Source organism: Callithrix jacchus, chromosome 5 (assembly GCF_049354715.1).
Source record: "Callithrix jacchus isolate 240 chromosome 5, calJac240_pri, whole genome shotgun sequence".
Taxonomy (NCBI): Eukaryota; Metazoa; Chordata; class Mammalia; order Primates; family Cebidae; genus Callithrix; species Callithrix jacchus.
In genome coordinates this window covers 123,478,990-123,493,846 of record NC_133506.1, presented here as the reverse complement: position 1 = coordinate 123,493,846, position 14,857 = coordinate 123,478,990, and the positions used below count along the sequence as shown (strand labels likewise).

At 38.2% G+C, this 14,857-nt stretch overlaps 1 protein-coding gene across 35 annotated transcripts in view; it reads right to left on the bottom strand.

Moving 5' to 3' along the window:
* The window catches only part of CEP112 (centrosomal protein 112), a 705,692-nt gene that overhangs the window by 286,311 nt on the left and 404,524 nt on the right, over window positions 1-14,857 (bottom strand). For 2 of the 35 annotated variants that reach the window (XM_035301610.3, XM_035301609.3), the window contains exon 1: window positions 13,641-13,947. The exons of the other annotated variants lie outside the window; for them this stretch is intronic. In XM_035301610.3, the coding sequence (XP_035157501.1) occupies window positions 13,641-13,808 (168 nt within the window). In that variant the 5' untranslated portion in view covers window positions 13,809-13,947. Of the gene's footprint in view, window positions 1-13,640; window positions 13,948-14,857 lie in introns of those variants that run through there. 35 annotated transcript variants of the gene reach the window in all.

Sequence of the window (14,857 nt, the reverse complement as noted above, 5' to 3'; positions counted from 1 at the left end):
GCAGAAGAAAGGATATCAAGAGATTGAAGATCGACTCAATGAAATGAAATGAGAAGGCAAGATTAGAGAAAAAAGAGGGAAAAGAAATGAATAAAACCTTCAAGAAATATGGGATTACATGAAAAGACCTAATCTACGTTTGATAGGTGTATCTGAATCTGATGGAGAGAATGAATCCAAGCTGGAAAACACTCTTCAGGATATCATCCAGGAGAACTTCCCCAACCCAGCAAGGCAGGCCAACATTCAAGTCCAGGAAATACAGAAAACACCACAAAGATATTCCTCAAGAAGAGCAACCCCAAGACACATAATCATCAGATTCACCAGAGTTGAAATGAAGGAGAAAATGCTAAGGGAAGCCAGAGAGAGAGGTCAGGTTACCCACAAAGGGAAGCCTAGCAGACTCACAGTGGATCTCTTGGCAGAAACCATACAAGCCAGAAGAGAGTGGGGGCCAATATTCAACATCTTTAAAGAAAAGGACTTTCACCCTAGAATTTCATATCCAGCCAAACTAAGCTTCATAAGCAAAGCAGAAACAAAATCCTTTACAAACAAGCAATCCTGAGAGATTGCATCACCACCAGGCCTGCCTTACAAGAGCTCCTAAAAGAAGCACTAAACATAGAAAGGAACAACCAGTACCAGCCACTCCAAAACCATACCAAATGGTAAAGACCATCAACACAATGAAGAAACTTCATCAACTAATGGGCATAACAACCAGCTAGCATCAAAATGGCAGGATCAAATTCACACATAACAATATTAACCTTAAACGTAAATGGGCTAATTGCCCCAATCAAAATACACAGAAAGGCACACTGGATAAAAAGTCAAAACCCACTGATGTGCTGTATCCAGGAAACCCATCTCACCTGCAAGGACACACATGGGCTCAAAACAAAGGGATGGAGGAAGATTTACCAAGAAAATGGAGAGCAAAAGAAAGGAGAAGCTGCAATCCCAGTCTGATATAAAGGACTTGAAACCAACAAAGACCAAAAGAGACAAAGAAGGACATTACATAATGGTAAAAGGACCAATGCAACAAGAAGAGCTAAGGATCCTAAATATATACACACCAAATACAGGAGCACCCAGGTATATAAAACAAGTTTTAATGACCTACATAATTGACCATGTAAATGGAAATTGAACAACTGTCTCTTGAATGTTGACTCACTTCTCTGGTGGGCATTTATTGCTATAAATTTCTCTCTAGACAATGCTTTAAATGTGTCCTAGAGATTCTAGTATGTTGTGTCTTTGTTCTCATTGGTTCTAAAGAACATCTTTATTTCTACCTTCATTTCATTGTTTATCCAGTCAACATTCAAAAGACAGTTGTTCAGTTTCCATGAAGTTGTGTGGTTCTGAGTTAGTTTCTTAATCCTGAGTTCTAATTTGATTGCACTGTGGTCTGAGAGACTATTATGATTTCTATTCTTTTGCATTTTCTGAGGAGTGATTTACTTCCAATTATGTGGTCAATTTTAGAGTAGGTGAGATGTGGTGCTGAGAAGAATATTCTGTGGATTTGGGGTAGAGAGTTCTGTAAATGTCTATTAGGTTTGCTTGGTTCATAGTTGAGTTCAAGTCCTGGATATCCTTATTAATTTTCTGTCTCGTTGATCTGTCTAATATTGACAGTGGACTGGTAAAGTCTCCCACTATTACTGTGTGGGAGTCTAAGTCTCTTTGTAGGTCCTTAAGAACTTGCTTTATGTACCTGGGTGCTCCTGTATTGGGTGGGTATATATTTAGGATCATTAGCTCTTCTTGTTGAAAAGATAAACATTTCATTGTTTATCTTCATTGCCGGAGAGGATGTGGAGAAATAGAAACACTTCATATACACCATGGAATACTACGCAGCCATAAAAAAACAATGAATTTGTGTGCTTTGTAGAAAAATGGATGAATCTGGAAACCATCATTCTCAGCAAACTGAGAGAAGAACACAAAATCAAACACTGCATGTTCTCACTCATAGGCCGGTGTTGAATAGTGAGAACACATGGACACAGGGAGAAGAGCATCATACACTGGGATATGTTCAGGGGCCTAGGGAAGGGACAGCAGGGGTAGGAAGTTGGGGAGGGATAACATGAGGAGAAATGCCAGATATAGGTGACGGAGGGATAGAGGCAGCAAACCACATTGCCATGTATGTACCTGTGCAAAGATCCTGTATGTTCTGCACATGTACCCCAGAACTTAAAGTGCAATAAAATATATACATAAAAAATAAAAACAGAAATATTTTTATTGAAATATAAACCATATACCATTAAAATCATTCATTAAAATGTCCAATTCAGTAATTTTGGTATACTCACAAAGTTGTACAACCATCACTATAGTCTAAGTTGGGTTTTTAAATTTTTTACTTCCATAGTTATTGGGGAACAGGTAGTGTTCGGTTACATAAGTTCTTTAGTGGTGATTTGTGAGATTCTGGTGCACCCATAGCCTGAGCAGTATACACTGAACCCAATTTTAGTCTTTTATCCTTCACCTTCTTCCCACCCTTTTCTCCTGAGTCCCCAAAGTCCTTTGTGTCATTCTTATTTCATCTGTTCTTTATTGGTTCTTTGAGTAGGTGTTAAACTTTGTTAAATGCTTTTTCTACATCTACTGATATAACATGATTTTACTTTTTTAGTTTTAATATGGTGAATTGCATTGATTTTTTAAAAAATTTTGAACTAACTCTGCATTCCTGAGATAAACCCCACTTGACCTTCATGTGCTTCTTATGTATTGCTGGATTTGATTGGCTAATATTTTGTTAAAAATTTTTTTTGTGTGTCTGTAGTCTGTAGTTTTTTTCTCTTGCAATATTAATGTCTAGTTTTGTTATCAGGAAAATGATAAGTTCAAAACGCAAGTGGAAAAATGTTTCTTTTTTATTTTTTGAAAGAGTTTGTGTGAAAATGGCATCATTCCTTTCTTAAATCTTTGCCAGATTTCACTGGTAAAGTTATCTGTATAAAAGGCTTGTCATTATTCCTAAACCAATTCCATTAAAAACATTATGGAAGCATTTGCTTATAATTCTTTCTTCCAGGAAATACTAGCAGTTACTTGCATACAGAGATTGCCAAGGAAGTATTTGTGAAAACAAAAACTAAATTGTCACAAACCTTTTCATTTTTCTTGCCTACGTCAAAATATTTTGTGAGTGAATAAACAATATAAGTGGTGATTTATATGGGTATATATGATGCAAAATTAATTTTGGATAAAGTATAATATTAAGGGCTATTTTAGAAACCCAGGCATATAAAGATTGCTAGTTATTATTTAACAAACATGGATATTCAGCATATTGAAAAATGTTCTTCATTTAATTTGGTGGTTAATTAAACCACTTAGGTTACGAGAACATAATCAAAATACTGTCTAGGTAAAAATGTTACAAAACAGGGGCTAAAATTTGAGACTGAAACAACCAATAGCTATTTAACAAAGAAAGACTGCAAAATCATTTTCTAAATAACTTCTTTCTTTCCTTCTTGCAAGATCAGATAAAAAAAAATCAGATTCCCTTGATATTCATGCAAGTCCCTGTTCCTGTGATTTTTCAAAACCTGATTTCTCCAAAAATTGTCTATCTAAAATGGCTGTTTCTAGCTTCTTGAACAATAATGATTAGGTTTAGAAAATTAGACAATTTTGATTTGGCTCTATTCATGAGATCTCACAGGGTATTTCAAAAATAAACCAATTCCAACATCTGGATTTATTATCAAAGTACTGTCTAATTCCTTGGCCATATAAGGCATATTTTGAAAAGATGGTACATAGCAGTTAAAAAGCATGCTGAAACATCACTCTGAAAACTTTCATAGTATTTCATTTTCAGCTTATAACCTAGTAAATGCAGATAACATGGAAATTCTACAGAACCTGACAAATGTAGTTTGCTTATCTTGGGTAACCTTTTGATCTAACCTGAGCTACTATGATGAAGCTATTTTATTCTTTGCTATAGTTCATGTGAAATAAACGAATTTGTATTTTTAAAAACCTATGTTACAATATATTTTCAGGGGGACCGACTCAAGATGGTGCAGTGAGAACAACCCAGGATTGAAGCTCTCAGTGAACGTGTGGAGGATGAGTCAGGGCCACATTTCCAGACAAATCTTTGTTGCCCACAGAACAAGAAAAATCCCAGGTATAAAAGAGACACGTGATGCCAGCGCAGTGGTTTTGGCTGGTGCAGGTGCCGGCCGGTGCAGCCGGTGGCCAGTGTTACAGCGCAGTGGCGCTCCACAGCATTCCACACAAAGCACACGGGTCCGGGTGCCCTGTTGAACCGGCAATCTGAGACTAGAGAGGGCAGATTGGCATATCCATCAGATTCAACGAGACTTGGACAGTAAGCCAGGCCAGGAGATTTCAGGGAAACGGCATTTGAACCAGTGCAGTGGGACAAACAAAACAGCGATTCCAAATGCTCCGGGTGGAGAGTTTCACTGCAAGCACAGCTGAACCCAGGACACTGCAGCTCAGTGGGGGAGGGGCGTCCGCCATTACCGAGGCAATCTGCCCCTACTGAGGATACACTCCAATTGCTGACGCAGCCTGCCATTGCTGAGGCAACCCGCCACAACAAAGAGACTCCACCACAGGGCGTAGCCCATGGCAGCAGAGCGGAAACTGCAGCAGCAGCGCAGAGCCTGCAGATACAGGGCGAACCTCACACCAGCAGGGCGGAGCCTTGGCAGGCAAAAAGTGACTAGACTGCCTCCTAGCTGGGCAGGACAGCTCAACGGACACTCATAAAGCCCCAACCGGCCGAGACAGAGCGTCTGACAAGAAAAAGGGGTTTTTTTATTAGTTCTGCTGCAGCAGAATTAAACGTGGCAGCTTAACAGCCCTGAATGAACAACAGAGCTGACAGATCAGCACTTAAGATCCTATAAAGTACAGACTGTATCCTCAAGCAGTTCCCTGACCCCTCTATATCCAGAAGACTGACATTTGGCAGGCTTCATTCTGGGACAAAGATAGCAGAAAAAAAAACTGGTAGCATCCCGCACTGTTCCGCAGCTGCCATAGGTGCACCCCAGACAAGCAGGGCCTGGAGTGCACCTCAGCAGTCATACAGTGGAGGGGCTAGACTGGTAGAAGGAAAACCAAGTAACAGAAGTACTTCATCATCAACAATCTGGGCGTCCACTCAGAGACCCAATCGAAAAGTCAGCAACTACTCAGACGACAGGTGGATAAATCCACAAAGATGGGAAGAAACCAGCGCAAAAAGGAAAAAAACACCCAAAACCAGAACACCTTGCCTCCTACAAAGGACCAAAACTCCTCACCAGCAAGGGAACAAAGCAGAATGGAGAATGACTGTGACGAAATGACAGAATTAGACTTCAGAAGGTGGATAATGAGAAACTTTTGTGAGCTAAAAGAACATGTTTTAAATCAATGCAAAGAAACAAAGAACCTTGAAAAAAGGTTGGAAAAAAGGTTCGAGGAAATGATAACAAGAATAGATATCTTAGAGAGGAATATGAATGAACTGAAGGAGCTGAAAAACACAATATGAGAACTTTGCGAAGCATGCACAAGTTTCGACAGCCGAATTGACCAAGCAGAAGAAAGAATATCAGAAGTCGAAGATCAACTCAATGGAATAAAACGAGAAACCAAGATCAGAGAAATAAGCACAAAAAAAAATGAACAAAGTCTCCAAGAAATGTGGGATTATGTGCAGAGACCTAACCTACATTTGATAGGTGTACCAGAATGTAACGAAGAGAATGAATACAAGCTGAAAAATATTCTTCAGGATATTATCCAGGAAAATTTCCCCAACCTACCAAGGCAGGCCAGCACTCAAATGCAGGAAATACAGAGAACACCACAAAGATATTCCACAAGAAGAGCAACCCCAAGGCACATAATCATCAGATTCACCAGGGTTGAAAGGAAGGAGAAAATACTAAGGGCAGCCAGAGAGAAAGGTCGGGTCACCCACAAAGGGAAGCCCATCAGACTCACAGCAGATCTCTCGGCAGAAACTCTACAAGCCAGAAGAGAGTGGGGGCAAATATCCAACATCCTTAAAGAAAAGAACTTTCAACCCAGAATTTCATATCCAGCCAAACTGAGATTCATAAGTGAAGGAAAAATAAAATCCTTTGTGAACAAGCAAGTACTCAGAGATTTTGTCACCACCAGGCCTGCTTTACAAGAGCTCCTGAAAAAGGCACTACACATAGAAAGGAACAACCAGTACCAGCCATTCCAAAATCACACTAAATGCTACAGAGCATCAACATAATGAATAATCTACATCAACTAACGGGCAAAACAGCCAGCTAGTATCAAAATGGCATTATCAAATTCACACATAACAATATTAACCCTAAATGTAAATGGACTAAATGCAACACAACATATCTACAACTATACAATCTTTGATAAACCTGACAAAAACAAGCAACGGGGGAAAGGATTCCCTGTTTAATAAATGGTGTTGGGAAAACTGGCTAGCCATGTGCAGAAAGCAGAAACTGGACCCCTTCCTGACACCTTACACTAAAATTAACTCCAGATGGATTATAGACTTAAACATAAGACCTGGCACCATAAAAACCCTAGAAGAAAATCTAGGCAAAACCATTCAGGACATAGGAGTAGGAAAGGACTTCGTGAACAAAACACCAAAAGCATTGGCAACAGAAGCCAAAATAGACAAATGGGACCTAATCAAACTCCACAGCTTCTGCACGGCAAAAGAAACAGTCACTAGATTGAATTGGCAACCAACAGAATGGGAAAAAATTTTTGCAGTTTACCCATCTGACAAAGGGCTGATATCCAGAATTTACAAAGAAGTCAAACAGATTTACAGGAAGAAAACAAACAAGGCCATTCAAAAATGGGAAAAGGATATGAACAGACACTTTATAAAAGAAGACATATATGAGGCCAAGAATCATATAAAAAAATGCTCATCATCACTGGTGTTTAGAGAGATGCAAATCAAAACCACATTGAGATACCATCTCACGCCAGTTAGAATGGCGATCATTAAAAAATCTGGAGACAACAGATGCTGGAGAGGATGTGGAGAAGAAGGAACACTTTTACACTGTTGGTGGGAGTGTATATTAATTCAACCATTGTGGAAGACAGTGTGGCTATTCCTCAAGGCCTTAGAAATAGAAATTCCATTTGACCCAGCAATCCCATTACTGGGTATATATCCAAAGGACTATAAATCGTTCTACTATAAGGACACATGCACACAAATGTTCATTGCAGCACTGTTTACAATAGCAAAGACCTGGAATCAACCCAAATGCCCATCGATGATAGACTGGACAGGGAAAATGTGGCACATTTACACCATGGAATATTATGCAGGAATCAGAAATGATGAGTTCTTGTTTGTAGGGACATGGATGAATCTGGAGAACATCACTCTCAGCAAACTGACACAAGAACAGAAAATGAAGTACCGCATATTCTCACTCATAGGTGGGTGATGAAAAATGAGAACACCTGGACACAGGGAGGGGAGTACTAAACACTGGGGTCTATTGGGGGGAAAAGGGGAGGGCCAGCGGGGGGGGGAGCTGGAAAGGGATAGCCTGGGGAGAAATGCCAAATGTGGGTGAAGGGGAGAAAGGAAGCAAAACACACTGCCATGTGTGTACCTATGCAACTGTCTTGCATGTTCTGCCTATGTACCCCAATACCTAAAATGCAATAACAATTTAAAATATATATATATATATATATTTTCATCCTTAGAGTCCTGATCAACGATGATGCCTTTTTTTCTTTGTATTGTCAACACTTAACACACTGCCTAGTTTACATGGTCATCACTCAATAAATGCTAAACTTGAATATGAAGTTTAACTGAATTAAACTGGCCTTGTGGCAATTTACAAAGTAATCCGGAGGGTCAGATATCAATGGGATATACAGTGAAGGACGTAATTATACATTTTTCTTTCACTTGAAGTGGTTCTAAATGTACAGATATATTTCCTTGGTGTTCCTCAGGTAGGTAGCCATTTACCTAACTATCATGAAAAGAGTTTTTAAAAACATTTTGTTAAAATAACAAAGCCCTCATTGCAGAACACCAAAAGCCAAATATTTTAAGATTTAAAAATCTTAAATATGTTTAGCTCTTCAGAAATAGAAAACTAGCAAAAGATAACATAGACAGCAAATTATATCTCATCCCCTTACTTTCCCTTCCCCTACCATCCTTCCTCATGATTCAATTCCAGTGAATAATCATCAGAAGCAAAACCTGAAGCAAAAATCTTTCAAAAATTACAACAAATAAAGGAAATGCTTGGTAAGTCTCAATTTTGTTATAACTTTCTCCTCAAGGTTAGCATTATGAAACTATGTTGTAATAAGGTTATTTAGGGACATCCCACATTTAATCCCCCTTAGATAGTCTAAAACTAAATGATTTCTACTTCAGAAATCAATACTACGATAGAAAAAAAATACTACTATAACAGTGTTTTGGTTATTTTGCAGAGGATGATTCAAATAGCAGGAATTCAATTTTTGTTAAAGGAAATACTATCTGCTCATTAATTTGTTTAATCACAAAATGATTTCACAAACAATGCAGTCTGTGACTTCTTAAAGAACTTCTGGCATTCGGATTGACTTTTAATATATTATGTCTCATACTAAGAGTCACTCTATTTTCAGGAAAGTTAAAATCAAAATAATACCGATTACACCTCCATTCTAAGGGGAAACAAATATGTTCTATGAGGATGTTTTTGAAGATGTGAATTAACCATTTACACCTGGTCTCAGTGAGAATCTCTTGTAATTTGTTCTCTAAAGTTTTCAATCCATGAATTTTTGAAATAATGACTTTTAAAAGTTTACTGCACTGAATCTTGTTTTAATTGTGTTTTTAAATTGATATTTGCTACTGAAAAATCTGGAGTCAAATATAGGTCACTCAGCAGAAGTTATCCAACGCTCATAGATTGTGTTGTGTTTTCATGAACAGTACCTCTAGTCTCACCTTTTTTTTTCCTTTATTTTCTGTTTTATCTGATTTCTTAACTTTAAAAGAATCTTGCGTTTTAAAAGCCACCTCCAGCTTTCAATATTTTCTCTCCTAATGATATGAAGCAACAAAAACAAAACAAAACCCCCCACCCTTAACATAACTTAAAGTTAGAATAATAATAAAACTTCAAAGTGTTATACACTAGATAATTATTCCAGGTAAGATTCACCATGGTGCAGGTAAAATTAGTGAACAAAGGTCTAAGAACATGTGCACAGTCTCAAAGTATGTCCCCCAAGATATTTTACATCTTAGAAATGGAAAACGATTAATTTTAAAGAACAGAAACCTGGCAGATACCAGCTTAAAAAAGTGATAAATGTTACCATCACCAGTAATAAGATATTTTGATACCATGCATCCTTTGATATAATGCATCTGAGAAAGGCACAATATCAGTTCTGTATTATTCCTGCCAAAAATACATAACCTCAATCTAATCACAAACAAAGTGAGAAACATTCTACAAAATAACTACCAGCTAGAACACTTCAAAAGTGTATGAAAGCAGCTAGTACACTTCAAAGTCATGAAAGATAAGGAAAGACGGGGGATTTGTCACAGATTGAAGGAGAATAAAGAGATATAACAACTAAATGGACTGTGAGATCCTGCACTGGGTCCTAGAATAACAACAACAAAAGTACGTTAATGGATAAGCCAGTGAAATTAAAACGAGATTTGTAGTTATTTAACAAATTGTGCCACTGTTAATTTCCTGATTTTGGCAATTGTGCTGTAGATAAATAAAATGTTAATATTAGGGGAAGGTGGGTGAAGGACATATAGCAATTCCCTGTACTATTTTTATAATATTTCAGTAACTGTAAATAAAAGTTTAAAAATAAAAAAGTTAACAAGGCATCTTCGATCTTTTTAAAGTAAGTGGGATTTTCATAAACAATTACTGTCTGACATTCTTCCGATTTTTCTTAAGGTCATAGCTTCCTCGTGTTATCCCCTTTGACTGCCTTAGAAAATTCTTCATATCTAGTGCCAATTCAAATATTGTCCCTCTTCCATAAAAGATCCCGATTCCTACAGACCTTCTCAGATTTCCCAGCATTGTAACCTAAAGTAGAATTTTACCATGCATGATTAGGTAGTTTTCTAGTTCTTTTTTTACTTGTATTTCTCATTGTCACTATAATAAGAAAAGCTCCCAGAATGCAGTGACAAAGTTACGTGTCTTTTGATCATTTTCCCCAGCACTGACCTAAATATACAGTAAATGCTTGTTAAATATATGTTGACTCATTCATTCATAAATTGTTAAAGGAAACTAGAGATTTGTAAGTTCACATCATCCATTTTACAGCCTCTCTGTGAAATTAGACATCAAATACAGGACTGAATGGACCATTAGTTATAATCTAAGTATGGCCACTCTAATAATTTCTTATTCTCAGCAAGTCTCTAAAATGTATAATACTTCCTTCAATTTCATAAAGTAGTTGGGGTTGAATAAACACCAGAACCCATAATATAATTACAATTTATAGAAATAGAGGCCTGAATTATGTCTTTAGAAGCTCATTAAAAAATCTGTTAGAATTCCTCATTCAATATTAATATGAAATGTACAATAACATACGCAATTGTCACAAGTAAGGTTCAAAGATACCGATGTTTGATGAGATATTTTCCATGACCTGGGGTTGCTTCCTTAGAGTATTCCTAGGATGTCTACTGATCTGTTAAAGTCATGCAGTGGGAACAAATGTCCATTTTCTTTGCCAAGAAAATACCATAGATGAATATTAAAAACAGTTCTGTAAGCCAAAACTCACATCTGCACACACTTAAAATGTAGCTCTTTTTTTTTTTTTAACAGTAATTTGTAATACATTTTGAAAAACACAAAAAATGTTGTACAATGCTCTACACCTGGCTGGGTAACCAGTGTTTAGCCATAAGTGTAGTGATACAGGTTATGCAATTACTGAAATTGATTAGTGTATTTCAATTGTGGAAATATGTATGTGTTTGTGTATTTGTAACTCTTTGTGGCATCTATTTCAGGCTTGTTTATATTGTACTCTGTGTGTATATGTATATATATGTGGAATATAAAGTTTGAAATATACTCTAGTGATATAACGAGCCAATTAAGGAAAATAGAATATGTTTAAGGGGAATATAAAACATGGAACTTAAAGGGATTTGCCACACAATTTGGAGATTCCAATATTTAAAAAAATTATCAACTATTAAACTAATATTGTTTCTTTAAAAAAACTTTTACGAGGGCACTAATTCACTAAAAAGATATCACAAACAATGCTTTTAAAAGTCTTTTTAAAACCAATTTAAAAAAATTTGTGGGAAAGAAATATATTCTGATCTGATAGTGAAGAAGAAAATGTAATGAACCTGATTTCTATATTATGAGTTGAAAAATTTTTTAAATATTTAGTCAAAATTCCCAATTCAATGGAATATTTAGAATACATGCATATATAATACTACTTTAAAATAGTTCTATATCATTTTATTTATTTATTTATTTATATTGCATTTTAGGTTTTGGGGTACATGTGAAGAACATGCAAGATAGTTGCATAGGTACACACATGGCAATGTGATTTGCTGCCTTCCTCCCCTTCACCTATGTCTGGCATTTCTCCCCATGCTATCTCTCCCCAACTCCCCAACCCCCACTGTCCTTCCTCTATTCCCCCCAACAGACCTCTCCCTGTGTAGTGCTCCCCTCCCTGTGTCCATGTGTTCTCATAGTTCAACACCCGCCTATGAGTAAGAATATGCGGTATTTCATTTTCTGTTCTTGTGTCAGTTTGCTGAGAATGATGTTCTCCAGGTTCATCCATGTCCCTACAAATGACACGAACTCATCGTTTTTGATTGCTGCATAATATTCCATGGTGTATATGTGCCACATTTTCCCTGTCCAGTCTATCATCGACGGGCATTTGGGTTGATTCCAGGTCTTTGCTACTGTAAACAGTGCTGCAATGAACATTCATGTGCATGTGTCCTTCCTTATAGTAAAACGATTTATAGTTCTTTGGATATATACCCAGTAATGGGATTGCTGGGTCAAATGGAATTTCTATTTCTAGGTCCTTGAGGAATCACCCCACTGTCTTCCACAATGGTTGAACTAATTTACACTCCCACGAGCAGCGTAAAAGTGTTCCTCTTTCTCCACATCCTCTCCAGCATCTGTTGTCTCCAGATTTTTTAATGATTGTCATTCTAACTGGCGTGAGATGGTATCTCAACATAGTTTTGATTTGCATTTCTCTAATGACCAGTGCTGATGAGCATTTTTTCATACGTTTGTTGGCCTCATGTATGTCATCTTTTGAAAGTGTCTGTTCATATCCTTTGCCCACTTTTGAATGGGCTTGTTTTTTTTCTTATAAATCTGTTTTAGCTCTTTGTAAATTCTGGATATCAGCCCTTTGTCAGATGGGTAAACTGCAAAAATTTTTTCCATCCTGTTGGTTGCTGATTCACTCTAATGCCTGTTTCTTTTGCCATGCAGAAGCTGTGGAGTTTGATTAGGTCCTATTTGTCTATTTTGTTTTTTGTTGCCAATGCTTTTGGTATTTTGGTCATGAAGTCCTTGCCTACTCCTATGTCCTGAATGGTTTTGCCTAGATTTTCTTCTAGGGTTTTTATGGTGTTAGGTCTTATGTTTAAGTCGTTAATCCATCTAGATCAATGGTCCCCAACCTTTCTGGCACTAGGGACAGGTTTCATGGAAGACATTTCCACAGGATGAAATAGAAGGATGGTTTTGGGATGAACTGGCTCCACCTTAGCTCATCAGGAAGTAGCTCACCTACTGCTCACTTCCTGCTGTGCAGCCTGGATCCTAACAGGCCACAGACCTGTACCAGGCTGTGGCCCAAGGGTTGGGGACCCCTGCCCTAGAACACCAAATATATACAGACAGGAAGTAGAATGATGGTTGCCAGGGACTAGGGGGAGAGATACTTTGCCCGCTATTGTTTGGTGGGCACTGTTTTAGTTTTACAAAATAACATTCAGGAGATGGACAGTGGTGATGGTTGCATAACAATTTAAATGTACTTCACACCACTGAACTGTACAATACAAACCAGTTATAACTTAAAATTAATTAATTAAAATAGATACATAAGAAGAACAAAAGTACAGAGGGGAAATTAAATTATGCAAATTCTTGGCCAGACAGCTAGGAAGCTGTGACAACTTCACTTTTTCTTGGGCTGTGGCACTTTGTAAGTTTTTGAGCAAGGGAGGAAGTGCCATTAGCTCACAATCTACCTCTTCCAGAATGTTCTGCCTGAGCCTGTCTGTTGCCCTCAGATGTCAGACACCTCCCTGTGTTTCCCAGGGCATCCAGTCCAGCATCTCTAGATGATGGCCCTTATTTCTGGTCAATGTGATCACGGTTTGTTCCATCATCCCTGCCCCATCGAAACTCATCTCCTTGAGGGGAGGAGCTGTTTTTATATTACCAGTGTCTACCTCAGCTCAGCAATGAGATTTATTTTTTCAGTAAGATCTCTGTCAGGAGGACAGTTGTTCTTACCTTCTTCTCTTTGAGGTTAGATTTTCCTGTATCCCTCAGAGGCCTCAAACTTCCTGCCTGCTCTGTGTTGGGGGCATTAGCTTTCTCTTCTTTCATCTCTATCCATCTCAAGGCTTGGTTTTCCTTGGGAAGTGGATGGTCTAAATTCAGATAAGCCCACATCTTCATTGACCCCCATTAAGAGCTCAGAAGCAGTGATTAGAGCCCTCAGTGCAGGCTGCAGGGCAGGCAGAGCTTCTAATGAGAAGCTAATGAGAGCACAGCTTCTGAGCCTCCTTAGACATGGGCCCAAAGAGTTGGAGTCTCTGAGGCTCTCCCACACAATCTCTTAGGTGAAGGTGAGGTGAGATAGTGACATCACAATCACACTGCTCTGCTCAGTTCCTGATGTCAGCTAATGTAATGCCAAGGATAAAGGGCCAGCACACCTCTTTGTGATTTTGGTTTCCCAGGGGCAGAAAACAGAAAGCAGGCAGTCTAAAGATGCCCTAGGACTTAGGGACAGGGTAACAGTATGACAAAATGTTGACTTCTGTGCATTACTGTTCAGCTTATAAAGTGTATAATAAGAGAACATTTAGAAATACAGAAAAATACAATTCCAAACTCACATATCCCATCTCACAGTGAAATGATCTAACATATTTCTTTCCATGTTTTCCTGTGTGTAAGTATGATGGTTAATACTGTGTGTCAACTTGATTGGATTGAAGGATGCAAAGAATTGTTCCTGGGTATCTCTGTGCGGATGCTGCCAAAGGAGATTAACATTTGAGTCAGTGGACTGAAAGAGGCAGACCAACCCTCAATCTGAGTGGGCATCATCTAATCAGCTGTCTGCATTGCTGGAAGCAGGCAGAAGAAAGTGTAATGAACAGATGTGCTGAGTCTTCATCTTTCTGCCATGCTGGATGCTTCCTGCCCTTGAACATCAGACACCAAGTTCTTCAGCTTTTGGAGTCCTGGACTTAAACCAGTGTTTGCCAGGGGCTCTCAGGCCTTCAGCCACAGACTGAAGGCTGCACTGTCAGCTTCCCTACTTTTGCAGTTTTGGGACTCAGACTGGCTTCCTTGCTACTCAGCTTGCAAACAGCCTGTTGTGGGACTTCACCTTGTGATCATGTGAGTCAACACTCCTTAATAAACTCTCCTTCATATATACATCTATCCTATTAGTTCTGTCCCTCTAGAAAACTCTAATACAGTAAGCTTATCGC